The sequence below is a fragment of the Vespa velutina genome, chromosome 1, assembly GCF_912470025.1.
Source record: "Vespa velutina chromosome 1, iVesVel2.1, whole genome shotgun sequence".
In the NCBI taxonomy this organism is placed as follows: Eukaryota; Metazoa; Arthropoda; class Insecta; order Hymenoptera; family Vespidae; genus Vespa; species Vespa velutina.
Genome location: NC_062188.1, coordinates 12,881,648 through 12,908,573, shown reverse-complemented (window position 1 = coordinate 12,908,573; position 26,926 = coordinate 12,881,648). Strand labels below are relative to the sequence as shown.

The window sequence follows — 26,926 nt, the reverse complement described above, 5'->3', positions numbered from 1 at the left end:
ATATAGCGCGTATTATTTAATATCGCACAATTACTTCGCCATTTTTCACGGGATTCTTTAAAAGAACGCGCGTTCTCCCATTAATTTGCGGGAACACGGCGAGCGATATTTTGCTGATGGCCTACAACTGTATCTTTGGCTAGTGCTACCGCTCTTATTCATCGCGACCAGTAGGTTTATAACTTGGACAACAATGACGAGACGGAGAATATTTCCTCCGTGCGAATTGACCGTCATCGTTGGTCCGATGCGAGAAACGCTCTCGTCAACAATCAACAAACGTATTCCATTTTTGGGCGATAATATCCTGAATACTTTAAAGCTTTCCACTTCTATTATCTCCTCCTCGCTTCCTATTTTTATTCTTCTTCTTTTTCTTTTCGATTTTTTTCTGTTTTTTTTTTTTTTTTGGTTGAATTCTTCCTTTTTTTTGCATTCATGCGACTTAACGTTTGCATAATTAGTTGACAGAAGAAAATATGATATATAATATAATATACGCCATAAACACAAAGCATATAATTTATATGATTAATGTCCATGCATAAAAAGTAACTTATTAATGTTTAAATAATATTACGTATGTGTGTGTACATAAATTATATTTAATAATTTTCTTATGTTCATGATTATATTCCTATATAATGATTATATTCCTGTTTTTCTATCTATACATACAATATATATATATATATATATATATTTAGTATCAAATATAAACTTTCATTCTATATTTTGGAATTGGTTAACTCATCTAACTTTTTACTCTCTTTATTAGTTATTTATAAATCGAAAAAGAATCCATCATGCCACGTGATTTTTCAATGGTCCACGGTATAAAAGTTACATTATAGATAATAATTATGCATCAGCTGATGTTATCAACCATTTCGTGATCATGTTTCATTTCACATAAAATAACCACAAATAATAAGCGTAAATGGAAAGTCTGATAGTGGATCGATGTGACATTCAACGTGTAAATGAAATACTGACAATATTAAAAAAAAAAAAAAAAAAAAAAAAAAAACGAATGCCGCGCCAGACAATCATTAAACGAAAATATTGAATCAGTCTAAATCAATTCTATATTATTTTGAAAATTCTTGTTTTTCTGTATTTTTTTCTCTTTTTTTTTTTTTTTTTTTTTTTTTTTTGTTTTTTATTCCGAGATCAAACAAATTGAAATCCATTTTATATTAAAGAGTAACGAATGTTAATTTTGAAAATTCGTTGTGTAATTCAAATTTCTTTACTTTTAATTTTAATCAAACGAAATATTATCATACATATTGAAACGAATCGTTATCTTTGTTATTGTCAATATGTGCAAATAAGCATGAACGAAAAGGCTAGAATTACTTAAAGCTAAATACCATTCGTATTTATTTTCACACGATATCGTTTGCTGAAAGATAAGCCAATCTATTTACCGGTTTCGAACAAGAGTACTCTGGTATCCTCTTCCTATCTTATTGTTAGTTCGCATCGCAACGGAAGTCCGATTCTCTTGTTCCAAAGTTCGATATATCCTCGATGTTCCTCAAATTCTCCATTATTGAATCGTTAATTTTATCAATTTCCATCTTTAATGAGAACTTTATTCGAATCCATATAATTTATATATAAATTCTTGTATGTAATGTTTAAAAAAAGGATCAATTAAAATATTTAAACATTTTTAGTATTTTTATCTATTTATTATTGACCACGTACATATATGAACAGTATTAATGCTATATATACGATTTGAAATATATATTTCAATCGTTTATATATGTTTATATATTGTTTCTAGACGGATTTTTAATAGACGAGTCGTGTATATATCCACATATTCGTAGAATATTCATCTAATACGAACTCTACATGTGTCAAAATATTTTCTATTTTCGAAGGTATTAACGGGGACAAAAGGACGACGAAACAAAGGAAAAAAATTTTCTATACGATCGAGTTCGAATTTATTTTTAAACATGGAGAAACAAAAAAAGAAATTCCTTCTTATTTTTCTTGATCCATTCTCTCTGATATATACATACATATTTTCCATCCATATATAATAAATATGTATCAACGTATGTAATATATTTCTTTATGATAACGCAATGGAGCATATGATGAAAATAAAATGCGCGCATGCGTGCACTATGTAAACATAAAAATTTTTATACGTGGATTGCTTTTTGTAAGCTCCGTAAGTCTCAATCGTTTCTTTCATGCAACAGGTGTCCTACTTTTTCCTTCTCTCCAATGCGAAAAATTGGACCGCTTGAACTGACATAACCACCCGATTCGTTTCGTTGCCCACCCCTTCCATATAAAAAGAATAACTTTTTATACACGATCGTTAGAAACGTCTTATGCAATGACGTTCGCAAAAAAATATAGGTTTGCTATAACTTCTGATAAAAATGGAATTATTTTTTCTATACTCTATTTAAAATTCTCCATGAATTATGACATTTACTGAATACGTGTGTATAGAGAATGTGCGTGTGTATGTATAAACTTTCTTCAACTGTGATAACAAATTGACTGGATCAAATTTAATTATATTTTTACCAATTATTTATAAATATTTTATTATTAAAAATATGAACGAAAAGTAAATTTAATGAAATTTTGAAGGAAACTTCTACGAATACCGAACATGTGCCGTTTTGTAATTTTGAAGCTCACTTTAGTACAAACATTTTAACGTTAAGATATGCATTCATTTAAAGGGACAACTCTTCGCTCGTTGATTACTTTTTCATCTCATTAAAGTCATTATCGAGTATCACATTCATAAAACTCTTTCTGCAAAAATGTTCCATTAAATTTCGATTACTTTGTCTATTATCCTTCATTCTGCTTTCTATTAAATTCTCAATCTTTTTTTATTTCATTTCTAATAGCTAACTTTACAATTAATATTAGTATTTCTGATTTGTTGATATGAAGGATAACGAACGAAACGAAATCTTTTTTTCACTTATTTCAACATTCTACAGATTGGAAGAAACTAAAGAGAAAAGAGATCAAATACGAAATATATCAAAAGAATAATGTTGAAGGACATTGTCAATTTTCCTTTTTTATCGATCGATGCCCCTTTTCTATCCTGTCTATTGAAAATATAGAAAGAATGAGGAAAAAAGAAAAGAGAAATGCGAATTATCGCGATACAATCTCTCTCTCTCTCTCTCTCTCTCTCTCTCTCTCTCTCTCTCTCTCTCTCTCTCTCTCTCTCTCTCTCTCTTTCTTTCGTATTATGTAAAAACAAAACTTGTACTGTGATTTAAAACCCTCGTTATAAATCAACGTGCGGGGAAACCTTTTCCGTTTCTCTTGCTACCTTTGCTTTCCTATCTTTGCTATCATTACCTACCTACCTATCTACCTACCTAGTCAGCCACCCTTTCTTGCAAGTAAATGTTGCGAGTTGAAAACGTTTGCTTGTACTGGCTGGCGTAATACTCCAATGTTTTACAAATTATTCTCTCCGCTTTTTATCGTACGCTCGCGTGTGTACGTTTAGATTAAGAGCTAGTGCACACGTTCTTTCTTTTTTTTCCCTCACTCTTTCTCTCTCTCTATTTTTTCTCTTTCTTCTCCTCCTCCTTTCCTTCTTCTCTTTTAACGATTGATTAAGCGTATTGAGGAATTATCTGATTTTATATAAATCTTGGACGAATAAACAAGAAGATTTTATTACAGTTTAAGTTTCTAATTTTAAACAAATTTAAAAGAAAGAAACAAATGTTATTTTTAAAAAATAAATTTTGGAATCTGTGTTTGATCGATCGACTTCGATTTCCAAAGGAAAAAAAAAAAAAAAAAAAAGAAAAGAAAAGAAAAGAAAACAAAGACAATAAAGGAAATAAGAAGGATAGGAAGAAATAAAGTGTCACGCGAAATTCACCGAAAGTAAAAATAGAAAGTGGAACACTTTAATGGTATATTCCAAGCATATCATCCTCAAAGTACCCCTTACTTCCCCTAACCAGCCTTTACTTTCGTCGCCTTGGGAAACAATTCTCGCTAGAGAACATCGATCTATACTTTAATCGCGTCTATAGAAGTTCTGATACTAGTCACGAATAGGAGATAGTAAAATAAATAAAAAGAATTCGACGATGCTTGAACGGAAAATTTTCAATGGTTGGTACCTTTGCCAAGATATCGCGAACTGAGAGAATCAGGGATGAAAGAGGGGGGAAAGAAGGATAACGTTGGTTGGTTGGTTGGTTGGTTGAAAAAAGAAGGGTAGCTTGACTAACTTCGTGAGACCGCTCAATAACCGCTTGAATTATCGCCTGTCTCGATAATAAAACCAGAAACTACGTCATGCAACTTCATTCTAACATTTACGTAACGAGACACTTTCAGGAAAAATAAAATCGCCAAAAACGAAAATCTTTCTTCAAATACGTTTTATATATTGATTTATTTATAATACTGTAGCCTATTCTAAGTAAAAATAAAATACGATATTATGAGATTTGCATTTAAATTTTATTAATATGAATAATAATCAAATTATTAAATAAACGAATCATTTTTTATATAATCTTTTAAGACAAACGATATTATTATCTACTTCACCGAAGAATTATTAATATTATAATTACCGTCTTCAAATTTATTAATCTAATTAAATCTATTTTAAGATTTATATAAAATCTATCTCTCGGAGTAAATACAATAATCATATTTATTAATAATATATTGTTAATTATATATAGAATTCGTAAATAGCTAAATGATTAGAAAGGTGATAAAAGAGCAAACGGTGATATTTAATGTGTGCTTTTGACTAGATAATGCTCGACTAGACAATCAGAAACTTGCAATCAGTTTGTTTAAACTAAATTTGAAATCTCTCATTTAAATTAATCATTTTTACTTCAATCATTTCAACAAATCTGATTCAATATAAATTCTTTAATTTTTTTTATATAACAACACATATAAACATATTTTTGTTACTATCGAAATTCGATTAAATTCCAACAAAATATCAGCTATATTCATCGATGCATGTAGCAGATAACTATTGGCATCGTTTCTGGCGAATCATTAACACGACATTCTTGGAACAACCACAATCGGGTCTCTTTGCGTGCGATTTCAATTAAACGGATCACGGTTGATATTCAGCGTATCAATTCGAGGTATTATCATTTCCGAAATTAATGACTTGTGAAGTGGAACAAATGGTGGTAGTTTGAAAATATCTACAAAAATATTTCATGTCACATTCTACAATAAGAGAAAGAAATAGAAAGAGAGAGAGAGAAAGAGAGAGAGAGAAAGAGAGAGAGAGAGAGAGAGAGAGAGAGAGAGAGAGATAAATTTGCTTTTGAATTTGATTCGAAAGAGTTATGAGTGTTCACTAGAGATATTCAAATGTATAATTCACGAGTAAACGGGTCCTCTCAAATTCTACTATAGTTGAATGGACATACAATGAACAATAAATGAGATTCCACAAGAAAACAATACTATTTCAACTATACATATGCACATACACATATACACGTCACGTATATGGAAACTAGTGATTGGTTCACAATTGATCATCGTCGTAACTGAGAACAATCGTAGAGAACGTAGTAAGCTTCATTAATACGTTTCGAATGGAAATCGAAGGAGGAAGAGAAGGAGGAGGAGAAGAAGGAAAAGGAGGAGAATGAAAAGGAGGAGAAGAAAGAGGAGGAGGAGAAGGAAAAGGAGGAGAAAAGTTCGTCGTACTGGCCCGACGATAACGCAGATCATATATAGGATATATTTAATTAACCGAAGTGCATCATAGTCGATGAACGAGAGTATTGTTTCCAACTGGTTTATATTTTGTAACTTATACGATCACTCGAAACTTAGCCTCTCTTATTTTCTATTAAATAAGACTTCTTTTTCCTGTTTCTTTCTTTTTTCTTTTCTATTTTTTTCTTTTTTCTTTCCTTTTTTCTTTTTTAAACTAAAGTCTGTTTATGCTACAAACCTTCTCAATTCATTTTACATGTAAAATTCTCATTCCACCTTTACTTTGATCTACCATAGTAATTCTTTTAGTTGATCATTTTCACAATTCTCATTCATTAATATCTTTTGCATTAGTATTTATCTCTGTTTTTCTTTTTGCTTTTATTTTTTTTATTTTTCTCTTTTCTTCTCGTATTTGTTACAACTTATTTAGTAATCCTCTGTGTTTTATAATTTATACGATTGATCTAACTTTGTTTTCATCTTCTATATCACATGTAAAAAAATGTCATTTTCTCTTTCATATTAATCTACTAATATTTCATTTTTCGGTTGATCATTTTCACAAATTTCATTCATTGATATTGACTTTCAATATCTTTACTTCTTTCTTTCTTTATATATTTCTCTCTCTCTCTCTCTCTCTCTCTCTCTCTCTCTCTCTCTCTTTCTATTTATCTATCTCTCTATCTCTCTTTTCTTTTTCTTCACAAATTTTCCATAGAATAATCATTCCTCTCGTATCGAGAAGAATCTTATAGATTTAACTATACCTATTATTCTAATTTTTACATGGATTAATATTTTAAATATAATTTCTTTTCTTACGTGTTAATTCTGTCAAATTATATATCATTGTAATAAGTCACTATCTTAATTACTTTAATTACGAGACTTAATAAATACGAAATAAATATATTCGATACGAGTATGAACAAACTAACATTTCACGTATCTCAAGAAACATTCTTCGATGAATGCTCGACCAGCTGAGATAAGAATGGTCAAGTCTTTTCCATAATCTCACTGACTTCTACTTATTATTACAACATACAACGTACTTTGAGGATAAAGAAAATAAAAAGAAAAAGAAGAAGAAGAAAGGAAAGAGAGTAGATAAAGAAAGTAAACCGCGCTAATATTTCCAACGAAAAAACTGCTACACTTCTCTCTTTCTCTATCTGTTTATCTCCTCTCTCTCTCTCTCTCTCTCTCTCTCTCTCTCTTTTCTATCTTTTTTCTTTTTTTTTTTATTCATCTATTTTACCTCTCCCCTTATTTAGAGCGAATATTGAGTCTGCGAAAGTATATCGCCGACGTGCTGTATCCTTTAAATAGGTGAACCAAATTAATCCACTTGGTTACTTCAACAAATTGCATGTAAATTCTCATTTTTCAACATTAAAATAATATCACGTTTGCTTAAGATGCATCATTGACGTTTCCTCATTCGAAACTTGTACAACGATATGATGCAATCGTATAAATACGATATATATCTAGTGTTATTTTTATCTAAAGAAGATTTTCTATAAATAATTCGTTCGAACGTTATTTTCTGTACGTGCGCTTTATAAACCACATACGTCATATATTCCGTGAAACATTTATTCACTTCTTTTATTTTTTTTATTTTAATATGAAATATAACGAATATATCCCGAGGAATAATTGATTATCCGAAATAAAACGTCCACCGTTATTTCGTCATTCGCTCGGATATCTCGTATTCCCGACAAATACGAATTTATTTGAGAAAAATAAAAATTCAACGTATTCAATGGAAATGTTCTTTTCGTTTCTTTTAAATTCTCCGGATTAATGTCTAATTTAATCGACAAAATGAAATCTTTATTATACTTAATCATAAGTATTGAATTTGAAATTAAATAAAAATGATGAACGCTTAATAGACGGAAAAATTCTTGAATTATCTAAAAAAAGAAAAGAGAAAGAAGGAAGAACAGGAAAAGAAAAAAAATGAGAGAAAGGTTTATCATTATACAGGGTAAACACTTAATATAAAACACTTTGCATAAGTTTGAAATAATATATTTTATATAAAATTACTGTATATAAAAATTGCATAGTTCCAGAAGAGATGTTACATAGTGTATTCATTTTTTTAATAAATAAAATTATTTTCTAAGTACGAAAGTCAAACTTAGTGGTGCTATTTTTTTCCTCCATAAATTTTACAGTTAATTAATTTTATAGTTAACCAGATATCTCTCTTGTTCTCTCGAATATTTCAATGGAGCAACGTCGTTATTTGCTTGTTAAAATTTTTATAAAATTTTATGTAAAATATTTATAAAAAAGTTTTTCATAGAAGTTATAATTCATAAGTTATTTAAATAGTGTGCATGTTAGGTGTCTCAAGGTGTAAATCGTCGTGACAGTCGAAAAGAAGCCATATGAGGATAGTTCCAAGACGAATGAATTTTTCAAAATATTCTATTTGAAGCTCGTCTGGAAAAGTTGATACCCTTGATCAGCAATGCAGCGCACATCGACGTGTTCTCCTTTCACACATATTGCAGTGTGAATGCACACAAACACACACATATATAGGATCTGTATCCTTGTTCATTCCTTCTCCATAGACTTGCGAGCAACTTCCAATCTCACTTTTATGAGTCTCGACATATCTATCTATCTATCCATCTATTTCTCTCCCTCTTACTCGCATAAGTTTCCCATTGCACGTTCGCCCAAAATCGTAAATGAAAATCCGGAAATGGCTATGTGATGCCGACTTTGACGACCAAAAGATGTAGTATATATTATATATGTATGTGGATGATAATAAAGTGCGGTAGGAAAGCAGATTTTCGAGTTACATCGAACGTAGAATTTCGCGAGCATACTATATATACTATTTTCTCATTCGATCGTAAATATCATTTAACGACAACGATCGTTTTTACGTTTTTATTCGAATCAAAGATAAAATACTTCTTTTTTTTCGTCGTAATATTTTCGACTAATTTGAAAATTAAAGATTTTCCTTTCTTCGTTTCTTTTTAGAAGAATAAATTGTTGAATTTTCCAAAGAATTTAAATAGAAAATGAAGAAGAGAAAGTAAAGAAGAAAGGTATTGGCATTCGAGAAGTAGCACAGTTGTGTTTCCAAAGTTAGAAAATAATCGAGCACGAAAACTTAGCTTTCGGCTGAGAGCGAAAGGAAGGAAGGAAGGAAGGAAGGAAGGAAGGAAGGAAAAGCATTGACGAGAGCTAAAGTTACTGGCGAGTAAACGTGCAAACGCCGTACCCAACTCGTTTTAATCGAGTTAGACATAGTCGATAGCGAACAGAGACAAAGAAGAAAACTAAAAGAGTGATTTCCAAAGGGATGCTTAGTATTCTTGAATAATAAGAAAGAAAACTATTCAAATTCATTATTTATTTATATTCAATTATCTTTGACGGAATGAATTTGAGAATGATCATTTGTTTTACGATTACTATTAAAACGATTAATTAGTATTAAATATATCAATTAATATTTAATGCGATAAAAAAGAAACTGTTAATGTGAACGTAAATTTCTATATAATTGTAATTTTGTTTTTTTTTAATATTTTAGATTAAAGGAAGAGAGAGAGAGAGAGAGAAAGAGAGAGAGAAATATATAAATACCGATCTTTGAAAATAATTTTGAAAGTTTGAAAAAGAACATTTGATGCAAAAAAGTATTGTTAGCATTAATAAACCTAACCGAAACTGTCACAGCGAACGTTAGCTAGGCTATTCATCCGGTTAATTCGTTGAAAGATCATCGGAGAGGGTGTGTCATTCGTCGGGATTATCCATATTGATAACACAGCCATGTCGTGGAGACACGTGCGTGCAGACTCGCTTTTACGTCGAAGCTTATGTATCGTCTAAACGTTGGTGCACATGCACCAACAGTGAGGGTACGTGTATAAGCATGTATATGTGTATGTGCAAACATATAAACACAGGGTGCCCTATAATTTTGAAAATTGATACTGGTTTTTGGATATTATATATATATATATATATATATATATATATATATCTTTTCCTTTGTTTTTCTTTTTTTATTTTCATTTTTATCTAAAAATTATAGAGATGAAAATATATAATATTCGATCTAAACGGCAAGTGAACAATTTTAATTCGTTATGTTTTCATATTATCTCAAATTTATATAGACCACCACGTAGAACATGCAAAAGATACTTAGCAATACTCGTTCAACCTCTCGCTTATGATCATTATACGTGTAATAAAGTACGATAGAGAGGAAAGCGATATCGATATTTATGAAAAGTTTCCAAATAATTCGTCTTTAGAGACTAATAATCGAATATATTAAATGACTATTATTTTAATCTTTGTTGATCTTCTTTTTCTTATTTTTTTTTTTTTTTTTTTTTATTCATTCTTTGTAATAAGTTCGTCGATCTCTGAAAGAGAGAATTTATTGTTAAACTTATTCGAATTGCCCTCTCGTAATGGACGAGGCGAAGTTGATCGTACGATTCGAGCCATGCGCGCTTAATGCATAAATTAATAAGCTCGATTGAGTTTACAACCGCTGCCGCTGTCAATTCGCATGCGAACCGATGCTTTTAGTTCGTGGACCAATCAGGGAAATACCGAGAAACGCGATATTATAATCGATTTGAAAAAGAAGTAAGTGATTACTCCAATTTTTTTCTATCAATAATAATAATAATAATAATTCATACAAATAAATTTCTTAATAATAAAATCTTGATAGTTTCATTTTTTTTAATTATAAACATTGTAATACCAGACACTATTTGAATTCTAAAGAAATTAAGTGCAATAATATTTCGATTATTATTAATAACATATTCTTTTTTCTTTCCTTGTTCTTTTTTTTTTCATTTCCGATAATAAACATTTGAATAGACAATCTTTTATATAGCATACATATTATCTATATATATATACATACATATTATCTATATATGTAACACATTATATATAAAATTCGATATTTCGTTTGGTATATTTCTATCGAAAACGCGAATCGATTCGATAGTTATCAATAGTTATCGGGCCTTTCAGGAAATATCGTTTCCCGTGGCTCCCGATGCAATATGAAAAATGCGAAACCGGTTCCCAGGCGTGCTCTAGCATGCTCTTTCCGATTACGATCGCTGATAACGCCTTTTGGAGAACGTACATGGAGACACATACACACAAATGTACAAACGCAAACACACAAATAAAGAAACAGTTTCTTTCTCATCCTTTTTCTCGGTAACGTGTTCTCACGTCGCATTGTCCTCGCACACACGACTCGTCCTTTTCCACCAAAGAGAATTCCAATCTCGTACGATCCTAAGAAAAAGATAGATTGTCCGTTCATTCTTCGACAAAGATTTCTACTTCCATTTCGATTTTACTCGCGATCGGCACCGTTTACGAAGGCTCTCCTTTACTCGGAAGATTAGATTCTCAAACGATATTGAATTCGAAAAACATCTGTAAAAAAAAACTTCTTGAAATTCTTATCAAATTATCTTTATGAAATAAAAGAAATATCTAAGTATCTTGTCTTCTTTAAAATATTAGAAATGAGATGATAACTCGACTGCTATTACTGTTATTACCAAAGTATTACTTTTTTTATTTCATTTCGTTAATTAAAATAACTTGATTTACAGAGAAAAACTCTTCTCTAGGAAAACAATGATTTCCAGGGTAGAAGACTCTTTCTCTCTCTCTTTTTCTCTCTCTCTTATTCAAATTACGTCACCATAGGATCGTCTCAAATTTTTTGGCGCGAGAAATTACGACGATGAAGCTCGAAAACGTTTCTACGTAATTAGATATCCTGGTAGTCCGAAGGTCTTCCACCTCGACAATATCCTTAAAAGCTCTCTAAAGTGGGAGCATAAAGTTGCAGGAACTTTCGTAGAATGATTTTTTAGTGGAATGCTATTTGAGTTATTGCATAAACGCGTCATTTTTCTCTTCTCGTGAATAAGCGAACACTCATAGTAGTTGTTATCTCTCTCTCTCTCTCTCTTTCTCTCTCTCTCTCTCTCTCTCTCTCTCTTTCCGTCTTTATTTAACGTTAAATGATTAAATGAGATGATCGATTCGTATAGTAACGATATGATCCATGATGATCGAATAAAGAACGAAAGTTCACGGTAAAAAAGAAAAGAAAAAGGTTCACTGTAGATGAATGAATTGGAAAATATTTCGATAACGAAAAGCATACGATCTATTATGAAAGAGTTTAAGAGAAATCGATATAATCGAACGTATTCGATAAATCTACTTTCGCGTGTCCTTGATAAATGTTTTTAATATTTCCGTTTAATTTTCTATCATGATCTCATTTTTTTCATTTCTTTTTTTTTTACGTTCTACTTGGAAAGAACAGAAATTAGAAAAAGAAAAGAAAAGAAAAGTAAATGAATGGAAACTAACGACGCCAATGCGATAGCGATTAACATCCCATTAGTTTCGAGTACCGTTGGTATTCAATGGCCCATAAATTTCTCTCTCTCTCTCTCTCTCTCTCTCTCTCTCTCTCTCTCTCTCTCTCTCTCCCTCTCTCCCTATCACGCGCGCGCGCACATGCACACACGCATGCGCGCAATTCTTCTCCCCACTCCTCCCTCTGTCTCTCTTTTGACGATCTCCGAAATTGTGGATTTATGTGGGGCTCGTTATTAAATCGAGTTAGCCTTACTATATGAAATTAGGCCCGTTTAGAATTCCGGTCGGCAGTGCGGGTAACCTCGGGATCGGTTTAGCGCATCGATAACACGTTCGATGTAATTATAAATAAAAGCGAACGCGTGTCCTTGCACGATCGTTTGCCTTTTTAACGTCTCTCAAATTTCCATTTTTTTTTTTTCCTTTTTTCCCCTCTGTACTCCCTATTTTTTCTCATATTTAATTTTTGTCGTCATTTTGTTCTTTTTCTATTTTTATTATTATTATTTTTCCTTTTACTTTAATTTTACTTCTTCCTCATTATTTTACTCGTTATATTGATTAATCCCTTTTTTTTTTCTTTTTTGTAATTTTTACATTTCTTCGGTATAGCTCACGTTCGTTCCAAAAAAAGAAAGAAACAAACACAATTAAAACGAACAGCCCGTTTTACCTACAAAAATCGAGATAGAATGTGTGAAGAAAAGATAGAAATACATATGTGAAGAGAGAGAGAGAGAGAGAGAGAGAGAGAGAGAGAGAGAGAGAGAGAGAGAGAGAGTTTATATATTTGGAGAATTTTCAAAATGATATCTCCTATTGGCGATCAATTTTTCCGATTTCGATTTTAGCTTTTTTTTGGCGAACGATTTTCCCGATGGAACGATAATTGATAAGCTATCGGCAGAATGGGTACATTAAAACGCGACGAATCGCTCAGTGATAAGATTAATCTAGAGAGTGAAAAAGAAAGAGAGAGAAAATGCGGGAGGGAGAAAGAATGAAAAAAAGAGCGGGAAAATGATAAAGTTCAACAAGTCACGTAACTTCATAACTAACCATGATTTGACATTATAATAACAAGCAACGCTGTTATGCGCTTTCATTCACAATAAATCGTCGTGACTTATATTACAAGTCGTTGTCGACAAAAATGTTCTAAGTCGTCATCGTTGTCGTCGTCACCGTCGTCATCGTTTTACAACTTATTTTCGAAAGAGTATGTACGCCAATGAATTTAAGCCAATTGGAGCGGAAGGAGTTATTGCCTGAGAGTAGTGCCTTCGATCCGTGACTACTACCAAGAACGAACCTCGATTGGTCTTCGAATGATTATAAATTCGAGTGATCATTGTAGGTCACCGACGACAACGATACTTACTTATTTCTAATTCGTATGATTTTACGATACTACGACGTTGATTACAATCACAAAATTTATTGAATCATAAAAAAGAAATGGTGTAGCACCAATTGAAACTCAATTTGCAATTTACTATTTTTTTTTTTTTTTTTCAAAATCATCCCGCTTATCGGAACTCCCCATTTTGTTTAAGCGTATTAATGAAAAAAGAGAAAGAAAAAAAGAAAAAAGGAAAAAGTTCGTGAATAAGTAAAACGGCAGAATAGAAATAGCGCGGGAAATTCAAAAGGGTGAAGAGGAGAGTAGAGGAGAAAAGGGGTAATGGATCGCGGCCGGTCGATTCAAAAATCGCGCGGGTTAGGCGTATTAAGTGCGGGCTAACCGCATTGCGGCGCAGCTCGCGCTCGATGGGAATGACATTGCTTCGTCGCCGTCACGTATTGCGGTCGGTGCATCGACGAGAGAGAAAGAGAAAGAGAAAGAGAAAGAGAGAGAGAGAGAGAAAGAGAGAGAAGAGCGGTGCGAAACACGCGTTTGTCGTATACGAAAAGTAATTAGCAATAAATTTCTTCTGTCGCGACTCGGTATGCCATGATTGTTTTATGACGATTCCTATCCCCTTTCTTCTTTATCTCTTTTCTCTCTCTCTCTCTCTCTCTCTCACTTCCTATCTATCTCTTTCTTTTTCTCTCATACACATTCATTTCAATCTTTTTTCATATAAAGATCGAGTAGATTCCTTTCTCTTTCGGTCATTCATCGAGTAATACTTTTCATTTCTTGAACCGATCGATCGTTTGTTCGATCGACGTCCGATCGAAATCTTAAAATAGACCGGTCAGCTGATAAAAGAAAAACTTTTCTTTGAACGAAAAGCAACGAACACAGAGGGTCGTGTTACTTCAACACACTCATCAATCACCGAAGACTTATCGAATCTCGTTCGGACTTGAACCGATCCCCATGCGTTTTACATCGATCAATGGCTTATCAACGAGATGTGTGTTTGCGAAAAAAAAAAAAAAAAAGAAAAGAAGTAGAAGAGAAAAAAGAAGAAAGAAAGACATAGGAAAGGGAGAAAGGTTCATGTGCGTGTTATTGTCGTGTTGAAAAGCTATTCCCACGTCTGTCGTAATGCGTACTCACGCACCTGCCACCTACGTTTATTATAATGGGTCGAGAGATCTCTCCGTGAAAGATTGAAATTACGGGACAACTTGAAAAGAGTGGGATATTTTCTCTCTCTCTCTCTCTCTCTCTCTCTCTCTTTCCTTTTTAGTTCATTATTTTCTTCATACGTTCGTTATCGCCTAGAAATTCTATTCTACGATTATAAAAAATAAAATCACTGTACGAAATTTGTATGTTTAATTTGTACTTAGTTCGAAAAATGTGAAATTGAAAAATAAGATGAAATCGTTATGATCGATCGTACATTAGCTTGAAAACGTTGTTAATCTTTGACATATGATAGGGAAAAGAAACGAAGAGAGAAGAAAAAAGAAAAAAAAAAAAAAAGCGCTTCCCATCTTTCCGTTAGAAATTCACGATTCGTGAAGCTGATATTTGAAATAGTAACTTACATTAGAATAGAAGGGTCGAAACGGGGAGAGAAGAGAACCCTAACAGTCGACAGTGATGGTTCATATTTGGAATAGTTCCGTTGCATTAGTTTCACGTAGAGACTAGATAGAGAGACTCGGTATCTCGCATATAACGTGTCTCATTGCGTTGGCCTATCCCAAGCCGCCTCGTACAGACTGCAATATCCTAAATGGGCCGTATCTCGTTCTTTATGTTACAGCCGATGCAACGAGATTGAGACACTCGAGGCACCTGGACGTGAGATCGCTATTCCTAAGCGAGGAAGAGGAATTAGTGGTGAGTGCATTTTCCATTCGTTCTTGATTCGATTTTTCCTTCCTTATCACTTACTCATTCTCTCTCTCTCTCACACACGCACACACACACACACACTCTTTTTTTATTCTTTTTTTCTTTCTCTCTTTTTTTTCTTTACCTTCCAAAGCTTTTCTTTCCGATGTCTTGCAGCTTTCTCGTTTACCGCTATCTCATTCTTCTCGAAACGAAGTGAATCTATCTATTTCTCCCGTTTTTCCTCTCTCTCTCTCTCTCTCTCTCTCTCTCTTCTTCTCCCTCCTTCCCTCTTCTTTTCTTTTTTTTCTTCTTTTCTCTCACGTTCCAACAGAACCTCTTCCAGGCGAGATAATGGATTTATCCTATCGTTGATTTTCGCGAGATGTCAAATATTTACAAGCGCCATCACGCCTGGTACGAGACAGCTCTCTTTCTCTTTCTTTCTCTCTCTCTCTCTTTCTCTCTCTCTCTCTCTCTCTTTCCTTCCTCATTGCAACCCCCCCCCGTTTTTCTCTATCACAAAAGATCGAATTGTTCCTTATTTTTAAAGAAGTACATTTTATAGTGTATCCATAGTAAAACATTGGTTTAGTTTTCTTCATTCTTTCCTTCTTTCTTTCTTTCTTTCTTTTTTTCTTCCTTCTTTCTTTTTTCCTTCAATTTCCTTCGAAATTTTTCACCATCTTGAATTCCTCTTATCTCGAGAAAAGGCTTTCTATTTTTCTCCCCTCCCTTCCCCTCTCATCCCCTCCCCTGCCCCCCCCCCTTCTACGAAAGATCGTGCCTCGATCTCATCGTTTTATCGGAAAGTGCATCTCACCGGCTCAACACGCTTTCCCAATTATAGTTAATTCCGTTGGCGCCCTTCTATATCCAGAAACATCTCCGACCATTCTTACCCATCCGATCGAGATAACATGCACGCTTCTCTCGTGGCTCTTTTTGTAATTTCGTCGATAAAAAGAAAGCTTCTGAAAGATTCTTTTTCGAACGTTCCGGTCGGTGTAACTTTAACGTGTTGGTAAGGAAGGTCCCTTTGTTAACGGTCGAAAGAGGTTATCGGCTAAAATATTGATTTTAAATTGAATTAAAATATCAATAAAGAAAAAAAAAAAAAAAAAAAAAAAGAAAAAAAGAAAAATGGGAAGAAAGAAAGAAAGAAAGTCGAAACAAAAAGTATAGGAATGAAAAAAGAGAATAAAAGAGAAAAATGTTAGTAATACCCAATGGATATTTGTAAAACAAACAAAGAAAAGAAAAAAACGAAGTAATAAATCCAATGGACTTGCCGGATCGTCGATCGTTACTTCGATCTCATTCCATCGAACTATTCTCCTTTCATATTTTATCTCCACCCCATTGTGCTTCCCCCTTGGGTTGCCTTTAATTTTGCATCGTCGAGCGAGAAAACACGATGTAATCGGTGCACAGTGCCGCGTGAGTGTGTTTGATAGAAAGAGAAAAAGGGAGGGAGAAAGAGAGGGAGATAGAGAGAGAGAGAGAGAGAGGGAGAGAGAGATTCGGAATCGTGATTAATGGCGCGCGGTTTATAAGCGCGTAGAGCACTTTAATTTATGAGGCGTCTTATTGCGGTAGGTCCGAAAAACTTGGCCGATTAATCTCGGCTTTTGTCCTTCCGTCGAACGAGAAACTTTCTTGTTATTCTTTTTTCCTTCTTTTCCTTTTCTTTTTCCCTTTCTTTTTCCTTTTCTTTTCATTAAATTTTCGTCGCCTTTTCTAATACGTCTTCATTTTTATTATTCTCTTATGCTTGGTTCATTTTAAATATTTAACAAATCGTTCTTAGATTTTATTTAATATAATGTTTAAGATTTTATTCAAAATAGATATAAATATGTACGTATGTATGTATGTACACATATCACATATCTATACGTACCGTTTGAAAAATTCATGTTATTTATAATTATATTTTCTGGGAAAGGTATATCTGGGATTATTTTAAAAGTAATTTGCCCTTGTCTCTTATATTATCTTATCTACTATTTGAAGAAACATGCGATTGGAGATGATGCCTAACCGTCTTTGCACGATATTATAATCTTATGATCCTAATATAGAACATCAAAAATTTAACAATATATTTGTTGATCTATTATTATTTTCTATTATTATTCTATTATTATTCTATTATTATTTTATATATTACGTGTTATAAGTGCTAGTTTCAACAAAGTAAATAAAATTAACAATATTTGGTAGTAAGATTTACATTTAAACTTTTCTCTATTTATGTTTGATTTTTATATTTTAATTTTTACTTTATCATTTATATATTCATCCTAAAAATGTCAAAAGATTTTTCATAGGACAAAAGAAAAAGAGATTTATTAGAAAGTGAAAATAAAAGAAAGATCAAAACTGCTACGGAATTGTTTGGTCGAAAATAAAAGATGTCTACTAGCAGAAGACCATCGATTTATAATATTTTCAGGAAAACATCAGGACCAACAAAACCATGAAATATTATAAAAGGTAGAATTGAGTCGGCACTTTCATTAATTATTGATCATAACACAATCGAACGTTTAAGAAAATCCACGGAAATAGAGGCATTTAAAGTATTGAAAATTAAATAGGATTTATCTACTGCAAAATTATATCCATTTATTCGACACGCCGTGCATATGAGGCTAAAAATATAGATATATCATATCTATAGAACAAGAAATGGATTCCAATATTTTTTCAACAATTATGAACAGAAATAACTTTACGAAAATTATGAGGTTTATTTGATTTGATAACACAAACTATATAAAATGTAAACAATGCGTATGTGGAAAATGTGCAATAAAAAATCCTGTAATTTATAAAAAATGCGCTGAAAAGGCATAAAATGTACATTATTTATTTCTAAATAAAAGAAAATATTTTGTTTACTATCTGATTAGCTAATTCTATATTAAGATATATGTTTTTTTTAAAGCGGTCATTTGACCGATTAGAGTAGGAATAGATATACATGAAGTGTCGTTTAGTAGATTTAGTGTTAACATTTCGAAGTCTTAATAAGTCTTGAATTTTTAGTTTCGTTATACGAGCCACAATAAACTCCTTCATGTGCATGATATATCGAATCTTATATTGCAATATTTTTATTTTTTATTTAGTAACAAGATTTTATCCAAAATGTTATACTTTAATCAACTTCTTCTGGTACCGATTAAAGCTCTTACTAACCGGATTTCCGAACTACGAGTTGATATCCGAATCTGAATAATTGGATACTCGGACTTGAATCTGAATATTCTGGTACCCAGTTTTCGGATCTTTTACCAAATATAAAATTCTCCCAATTTGGATTCTAATGAATCACTTAGTATACAAAGACGTTTGGTATGCATCATTTGTTTATTATGTCCTATTATTATTAATAACATCTTTCATATATCTAAAAAATTGTAGGGTTACATTTAATGATTGTTTCTTAAAATTAACGTAACTGTAACAAATTAATTTTTTCTATTTTATTTTATTTTCTCTTATTCCCTACATATCAACATTGTTGTCATATGTATTTTATACAACTTTATGATAATTGAAATTTTCGGAACTTTTTTTAATATTTTACGTCAATGATACTGCTCAAACAAAAGTAAATCAAAAAGCTTGTATAATATTGAATACTCATTAAGCTTCTAAAACCTATCAAAACTCTCAAGATTTTAAAACTATAACGATCAAAACTTTCAAAAGTTTTAAGCTTCGAATCATGTTCGAAGTTACGATACAGATTCGAAGCAATACGAAGTGTATCATCTTGAGTCTATCGTCGATAGAACAACGAAAGTGACAAAAGACTTAAGACCCAAAATTTAACAAGAAATGCATGATTTGAATTAGATTCGAAATAGTTCAGATCCCATCTTTAATTATATCAGCTTACAGTCATAATCGTTTTTTTATTCCTAATCATATCCAATTGAGTGTCGCTCTCAATAGTCGCTATGCTAGAAACCTTCACGATGACATTTAACTATTGCCGGATACATGCACACAGTAGTTATCTTTATTTATTCTTTCTTATTTTTCATCGGCAGGTGCAACAACAAGGAAAAAATCACAATCACAAGCCTATGTTCACCAATTGTTCGATGTATGCTGCTGTCGTAAAAGAAGAAGAACCAGCAGGTACAGTGGTCATTCAGGTACACGCCGAGGATCAAGACCCACCGGATGAAGGAGGTAAATAATGAAAAGATTCAATTTCGTGTTATATAGGAGACTTATTTTCATCGATCCGGTCACAGACAGAAAATGAGATATTCTTCTTTATCTGTTCTCTTCAGGTACGATCACGTACGCCCTCGTCACGGCTCACAACGAGAGATTGAAGTTCGAGATCAACAATACGACAGGATTGATCAGAACCACTCAAATCTTGGACAGGGACGAACCGGCACGTGAAAAGGAGGTTTATCTTACCGTCCTTGCAACCGATAATGGAATGCCCCAGCTTGATGATGGCTGTACCTTTAAGGTCACAATCGAAGACGTCAATGACAACCACCCAGTGTTCGACAAAGTGGTGCGTGACTGAGAAAATTGCTCCCAGTCTATTAACCTGACTCCTGCGTCTGGACTTGTTCAGGGAACGCAAGAATTTTCTTGACTTCTTTTTTATTACAAAAGGCATTGAATTTTAAACGAAAAAAAAAAAAAAAAAAAAAAGAAAAAAATAATCTCTAATTCTTGTATAAATTAATAACTTTTCTTTTGAATCTACATGTTCGTAATGATTATAATCTCTCGAGATAATTGTTAAGAAAAATAGATTAAATTTCGATACAAACATGGAATCATGAATGCCATTTTTTTAAATAAGTTAAAGTTAAGTTCGCGTTCCGTCAACGAGTCTTCCCTATTTGTTTACTAACAAATCTATCGCTCATCTCATCCGATAACGCCGTACTAACAACATTTTTGCTCGATTTTTCTTCTTTTTCCGAATCCAGGTCTACCGTGGATATGTGTGGAAGGTTGGTTTCGAAATTTCGGTGTGAATGGGATTTTTGTCGAATGATGTAACGAATGTATATGTTTCTCTGTCCTCTTTTTTTTTTCTTTCTTACTCTTTTTATATTTCTCTTTGTCTATCTCTCTGTATCTTTAGGCACGCACGTCTTTTCATACTTCTCATACTATGAAATATTTCCTCGAGATATCCTTCGAAGAGCTTCTCGATCACGAGATTCTCGAAGAATTCCATGTCAAAGGGTGGATCCATGACATAGAAAAAGCTCTTTGACGAGGAAAATAGGAATAATTTAATCGCATGTTAAAATGAAAGAAAGAAAGAAATTTTTCCTATCCTCGTAAAAGCATCTTTTTCGAAGCTCGTATCGAAGTTGTCTAATTTTACTGTCTGTGGACGTCTTCTGTGTCGTTTTTTTCTTTTTTCTTACAATGACAATGAACTTATACGCGCATGATTCATTTATGATTCGCATGCGACTCGTATTTCTTCGTTAACTTCTAATACTCCGAACGATATCATCTATATTCTTTTAACCTTATCGCAGGCGTACAAGGAATCGGTGCCACAAGATCTACCGTTGAACCGCGAGGTCATGAGAGTCTCTGCGACCGACATCGATGATGGTAACAATTCCGTCGTTCGTTATAGCCTCTCACCGAGCAAACCTGACGACGGTGTTTACTTCAGGATCGATCGCAACACCGGCGTTATATATCTCAACAAAACTATAGACGTAAGCATATTGGCAAAACTATGGATACGGTAATATATTGTAAAAGAAGAAAATTTCTTCACCAAAACTAATGCTAAAATAAATTCCTTTTCTTTACTTGCTGATATTAACGAAAGAAATAATGCATTTTCTAGAAAAACCCAGATTACACGTTTTCGATGACAGCCACCGCAGAAGATCAAGGTGAAAATCCAAAATCTAGTATTATCAGTTTAGATATTCGTGTAGTCGAGTCGCACAAAAAGGCGCCTGTTTTTCTACCAAGACCGGTGGAGCCGATCAAGCTCTTGGAAAATTTCAGTGATTTTGGTGCTAGCATTGTACGGCTCCAAGCTGTCTCAAACATCGATGACAATCCAGATCTTCAATTCGTCCTTGTTCCTGGTAAAACGGAACAAACCAACAAGGATAGCACGTTTCGGTAAGAAATGAGCGACATTATCCTTCTTAATGTGTTGTATACCTACGTCGTTTCTCACGATTACGAGAATGATCATGATAGACATTTATGCTTTATCTCTATTTCTATCTGTCTTTTTCAGTCTCGAATCCACGAAGAACACAGCGGACATAAAATTAACGAAGCATCTAGACTATGAAAGTAACAAGGTATACTCGTTGATAGTTCGAGCGTGGAACAATTACGACTTGGCCGCCGAAACGGTGATAGACATAGAGGTTCTCGATGTGAATGACAATGTACCGGCCTTTCGAGAGCTCACAAAGGGTAGTGTTCTTGAAAACGAACCAGCAGGAGTTCCCGTTATGCAAGTACGAGCCATCGATGCCGATGGTACTTCGGCTCATAATAAGGTACATATTGTTTATTTTTACAGACAAGATTACATCCAAAGAATGTCTATTTTTACACGTAATTTCGTACCTTCTTCATACATTGTCATTCTCTTATTATTTATTTCGCTTTTTTGTTTAGGTCACCTATGAGCTAAACGATTTCAAAGATCTATTCGCGATCGACAAGTATACCGGGAATATAACGACTCGAACGACTTTTGATAGGGAGACCCAAAGTACTTATAGCGTTTGGATTACTGCAACTGACAATTCACCTAGCGCCTTATACAACACCGGAGAACATAATAAAGTGCAGCAGTTGTTTCGTATCGAGATCGCTGATAAAAACGACAATGCACCACATTTTACGCAAGCCGTTTACACTGCCAATGCTATTTTAGAAAACGCTAATATAAATTCCGTAGTGATCGAGGTAAAAGCTTTGGATGCCGATACTGCCAGTCCCGTTACGTACAGTATCATCCAGGGTAACACCAATTATAGCTTTTACATTGAAAGTACTACCGGAAAGATCCGTGTTAACAATCCATTGGATTACGAAAAAATCACGGAATATAATCTAACCGTGAGAGCGTTCGATGGCGTTTACAATGATACCGCGAACGTTAAAATCTTTATTGAAAACGTGAACGACAATCCACCAGTTTTCGAAGATTTCGAGACCAATCCAACGATTGAGGAGGAGAAGTTGGTTGATGGTGAGTACGAATTTTACAAGTTCATTAATATTTGTTTATTAACTCTTATATTTATTTCCAGGTTGCATTACGACCGTAGTCGCCTATGATCCAGATATAAAGGATAGAAACGCCGATCAACACATAGCTTATTTCATTCTAAAGGACGATCAAAAGCCCCTGCTAAGTATCAATAAATCTGGATGTATTACTTTGAAAAAACCACTCGATCGAGACCCACCTTTTGGTTATCCCGTATGGACGGTAAATTTCTAACGATATATAAATTTCATTCGTGAGTCTATTTCATTTTCTTTTTCATATTTCATCATATTCTCCCTTTTCTTTCTCATTTGTTCAGGTGATGGTGATGGCACGTGATGAGGATGATTCACCAACGGCTCTACGAGAATTAGCTACCGTAAACATAACTTTAATCGACATAAATGACAACGCCCCCTATCTCGACATGACACACGTAGTCTGGGGTGAAAATAAACCACCCGATAGAATAACCGATTTGAAAGCTCGGGACAGAGATTCCGATGACAATGGACCACCATTTAAGTTTTGGATCGATGAGACTGCAGACAAAGAAATTTTAACCAATTTTAATATTCGTAACAATGACCTTTATGCTCTGGTTACTTTTGATCGTGAGGAACGGAAAAGTTATAACATTCCAATAGCTATAATGGATAATGGAAAACCACCGATGACTGGAACTTCTACTTTGACGGTCATTATCGGCGATGAGAATGACAATCGTATGGAAGAGGGTTCGAGTTCGATATTCGTTTACATTTATAAAGGTGACGCGCCTGACACAAAAATCGGACGAGTTTACGTTAAAGATTCTGACGATTGGGATTTACCTGATAAACATTTTGCTTGGGCATCTCCGACACATGAAGGCTTTGAATTAGATGAACATACTGGTATGATAACTCTGCTCTCTGGTACCTCGAACGATACCTTTTACATGAAGTTCGTCGTTACGGAAGAGACATTTCCTAGAATACCTCGTCATCAAGTGTATGCTTATGTTAATGTTACGGTAAAAGAAATTCCCGAAGAAGCAGTGATTAGGTCCGGATCTGTACGTTTCTCTGGTATAACCGCAGAAGAATTTATTGAACCGGATCAAAATGGTGTCAGTAAAAAGGATATCTTTCAAGAAAAGATAGCCTACATGTTAAATACATCGATAGACAATGTTGATGTTTTCACCGTTCTTCATTCTCCTTATCACAACAAGACTTTCTTAGATGTTAGATTTTCAGCACATGGTAGTCCTTATTATGCTCCCGAAAAATTAAACACTATCATGTCGCAACACTCTGTGAATATTGAGCGTGCGATGAAGGCAGATATATTGATGGTGAATATTGACGAGTGTCTTTACGAAAAAGTTAATTGTAATAATTCTTGTCGAAGTTTCCTAAATGCCAGTAACGTTCCTTCTCCGGTTTATACAAACACCAGTTCCTTCGTTGGTGTCAGAGCCATCATTGAACCTCAGTGTACTTGTCATGTCGCTGAACCTATTGTTTGTTTAAACGGCGGTACACCATTAACTGATAGATGCGAATGTCCTCCAGGATTGGAGGGTCCACGGTGTGAATTATTAGGTATAGGTTTCCATGGTGATGGCTGGGCTATAATGCCGCCACCTGGTCAAGCCTGTGATGACTCGCACTTAGGTAAAAATTTACTGAAAATACGATCAATCGTACATTCGATAAATTGTTGTGCTCTCTACATATGTTTTTTTCTTTTTTTTATAGGTTTGGAGATCATACCGGAAGTCGAAAGTGGTCTTATATTTTATTTCGGTCCAATGATTTACAGTAAAAAATTAGGAGTTCAAGATTTTATGGCTCTAGAAATTCAACACGGTTACGCAGTGCTCTATGTTGATTATGGTACGGGCACTATAAGATTAAATCAGAAACAAATTAAATTAACCGACGGCAAGAGTCATAGGATAGATGTTTATTGGACTAAGACAGTAAGTGATATAATTTTAATTGATTTAATATCAAATCATACTAAAAAAGTTTTGATTTTTAAACAATAATATAATTCTTTGTTATAGTCGATTGAAATGAAAGTAGATAATTGCGGCATATCAGCTTGCATGAGTTTGACTGCGCCAGAAGGTTCCAATGAGTTCCTTAATGTAAATAGTCCGATGCAAGTAGGCGGTACATTAACGAATCTAGCATATTTAGCAAAGAACTTGGGGTGGCATCACAAACCTACCGAAAAAGGCTTTGTCGGTTGTATTAGAAATATGACTATAAATGGAAATGTAAGTTATCTTCGATATTAGTAATACAAACAAATAATGAAATTTATAATTGTTCATGTAATTGCTAAAAAATTCTTTCCTGTAGACATATAATTTAGGAATGCCAGCATTATCAAGAAATATAGATCCAGGTTGTGATCATGGAATGGCAAAGGCTGTGTCATTTGGCATTGACACCAATTTCTTAGTTGCAATCCTAGTTTGTGTAGCAATTCTATTGATATTGTTGTTAGCGGTAGTAGTCCGCAGAAGAAAGACTGATGATCTCTACAAAGATATGGATGATATAAGAGATAACATAATTAACTATGAAGATGAAGGTGGCGGTGAGGTAGACACCGGCTACGACTTGAACGTTTTAAGAGCTATTTACGATGCGCCACCAATAGAATCTAAAATAGCACCTGTTGGTCTTCAGGGTAGAGGTAAAAAAAGTCAGATTAAATATTTTGTATGTTTAGTAACAGCGAGCAAAGAAAAATGACTATTTTAATGTTTAGCTCCTGACGAGGTACCAGATATCTGTGGTTTCCTAGATGGCAAGAAGGAAAGCTGCGATAAAGATCCCGACACGAATCCATTCGACGATGTTAGGCATTATGCTTACGAGGGTGAAGGAAATTCTGACGGCTCGTTATCGTCGTTAGCTTCATGTATGTATCATTATATATAATCGCTTTTTAATATATAATTAATAATATATTTTATTCATACGTTACAGGTACCGACGACGGAGATCTCAATTTCAATTATTTATCAAATTTCGGACCAAGATTTAGAAAACTCGCTGACATGTATGGAGAGGAATCTAGTGATGAAGAGAGCGATGGCGTAGGTGAACGTGAAAGTGAAAGCTGGTGTTGAACAGCGGACGCATTCGATAGACTTTTATGAATACTTAACCCTTTGCAGTCCATTGTCATACTGGACACAATAGATTCTTTTTCCAGTTCCATTAACGCTGTTGTGCCCAGCGTGACATTAGTTTAAGGGAAATCACATTCACCAGACATGTAAACTTGAAGTAAAAGCTGGGTTCCTATCTTTGGGACGAATATTTTTTGTATCGAGAAATTAATTTGAGATGACGTAATATAACGCGCTGATGTCGCAATCGAATAAAAGATCTAATCGTAACATTTTTTCATTCACATATCAACAAATACACACACATACACACACACACTCGTATAACTGATATTTCATTGTCTATTTATTCAGTGATCGTTGCCTCGATTCTTCACGATGATATAACAGATCTTTTATTTGATGGACCGATGGCATCATATTGTGCAATTTTCAAGTTTCGATTTCTCGATACGAAAAAGCATGTCTTTTCAGCGATAGAAATCCTTACTTCGAACTTTCAGCGATTGCTGATTGCTAACGCTGATACTGATACTTCAGAATGAAATACGAAATAGGTAAGCCTAAACGACTACAGGAGAGTATAAATATAATTTATCAAAATAATTGTGTTGTAAAATAGACTAAATATATAATTATGTAGTTATAATACGTATGTATGTATCTATGTATCGCGTGTAATAGGAATGTAATTATGATTATGTAATGATATATTTACTCAATTTTATATTAAAATTATTTTTTTAAATTATATTAATTTTTTCCTACAGTTGTTAGTCTACCTATTGTGTATTTATATATCTGTATATAAATATATCTATACTATAAGTTGATTCGAGCGTAATAAAAGGCTACCGTTTCTTACATACATTTTTCGCTCTATTTTCGTCAATGTTTTGCGCATAACTTTTGCACCTATCTCGGCGATTGTCGTCCTCTAGCCTAGTTTTTCCTGTTTATTTTCTTTTTTATCTAACCGTACCATCGTCATTGAATAGCATGAAATAATTTCTCGAATAAAATGTTTTAAATCTGTCTCATTCAAATGCCTTTCTTTTTACAATAATTA

The 26,926-nt window shown here is 33.4% G+C and overlaps 1 protein-coding gene across 2 annotated transcripts in view; it reads left to right on the top strand.

Annotated features, from left to right (window-relative positions):
* LOC124955675 (DE-cadherin) overlaps nt 1-26,926 on the top strand; it is a 136,811-nt gene that overhangs the window by 109,555 nt on the left and 330 nt on the right. Inside the window, exons 2-15 of one of the 2 annotated variants that reach the window (XR_007102934.1) lie at nt 15,375-15,451; nt 19,513-19,657; nt 19,762-20,000; nt 20,995-21,183; nt 21,318-21,604; nt 21,726-21,996; nt 22,118-22,697; nt 22,759-22,940; nt 23,038-24,379; nt 24,464-24,687; nt 24,775-24,990; nt 25,076-25,415; nt 25,491-25,643; nt 25,712-26,414. Coding sequence is in view for 1 of the 2 variants with exons in the window: in XM_047510454.1 (XP_047366410.1) it covers nt 15,375-15,451; nt 19,513-19,657; nt 19,762-20,000; nt 20,995-21,183; nt 21,318-21,604; nt 21,726-21,996; nt 22,118-22,697; nt 22,759-22,940; nt 23,038-24,379; nt 24,464-24,687; nt 24,775-24,990; nt 25,076-25,415; nt 25,491-25,643; nt 25,712-25,854 (4,388 nt within the window). In the remaining variant the exon portion in view is untranslated. Of the gene's footprint in view, nt 1-15,374; nt 15,452-19,512; nt 19,658-19,761; nt 20,001-20,994; nt 21,184-21,317; nt 21,605-21,725; nt 21,997-22,117; nt 22,698-22,758; nt 22,941-23,037; nt 24,380-24,463; nt 24,688-24,774; nt 24,991-25,075; nt 25,416-25,490; nt 25,644-25,711; nt 26,898-26,926 lie in introns of those variants that run through there. The other variant, XM_047510454.1, reaches the window with a different exon arrangement.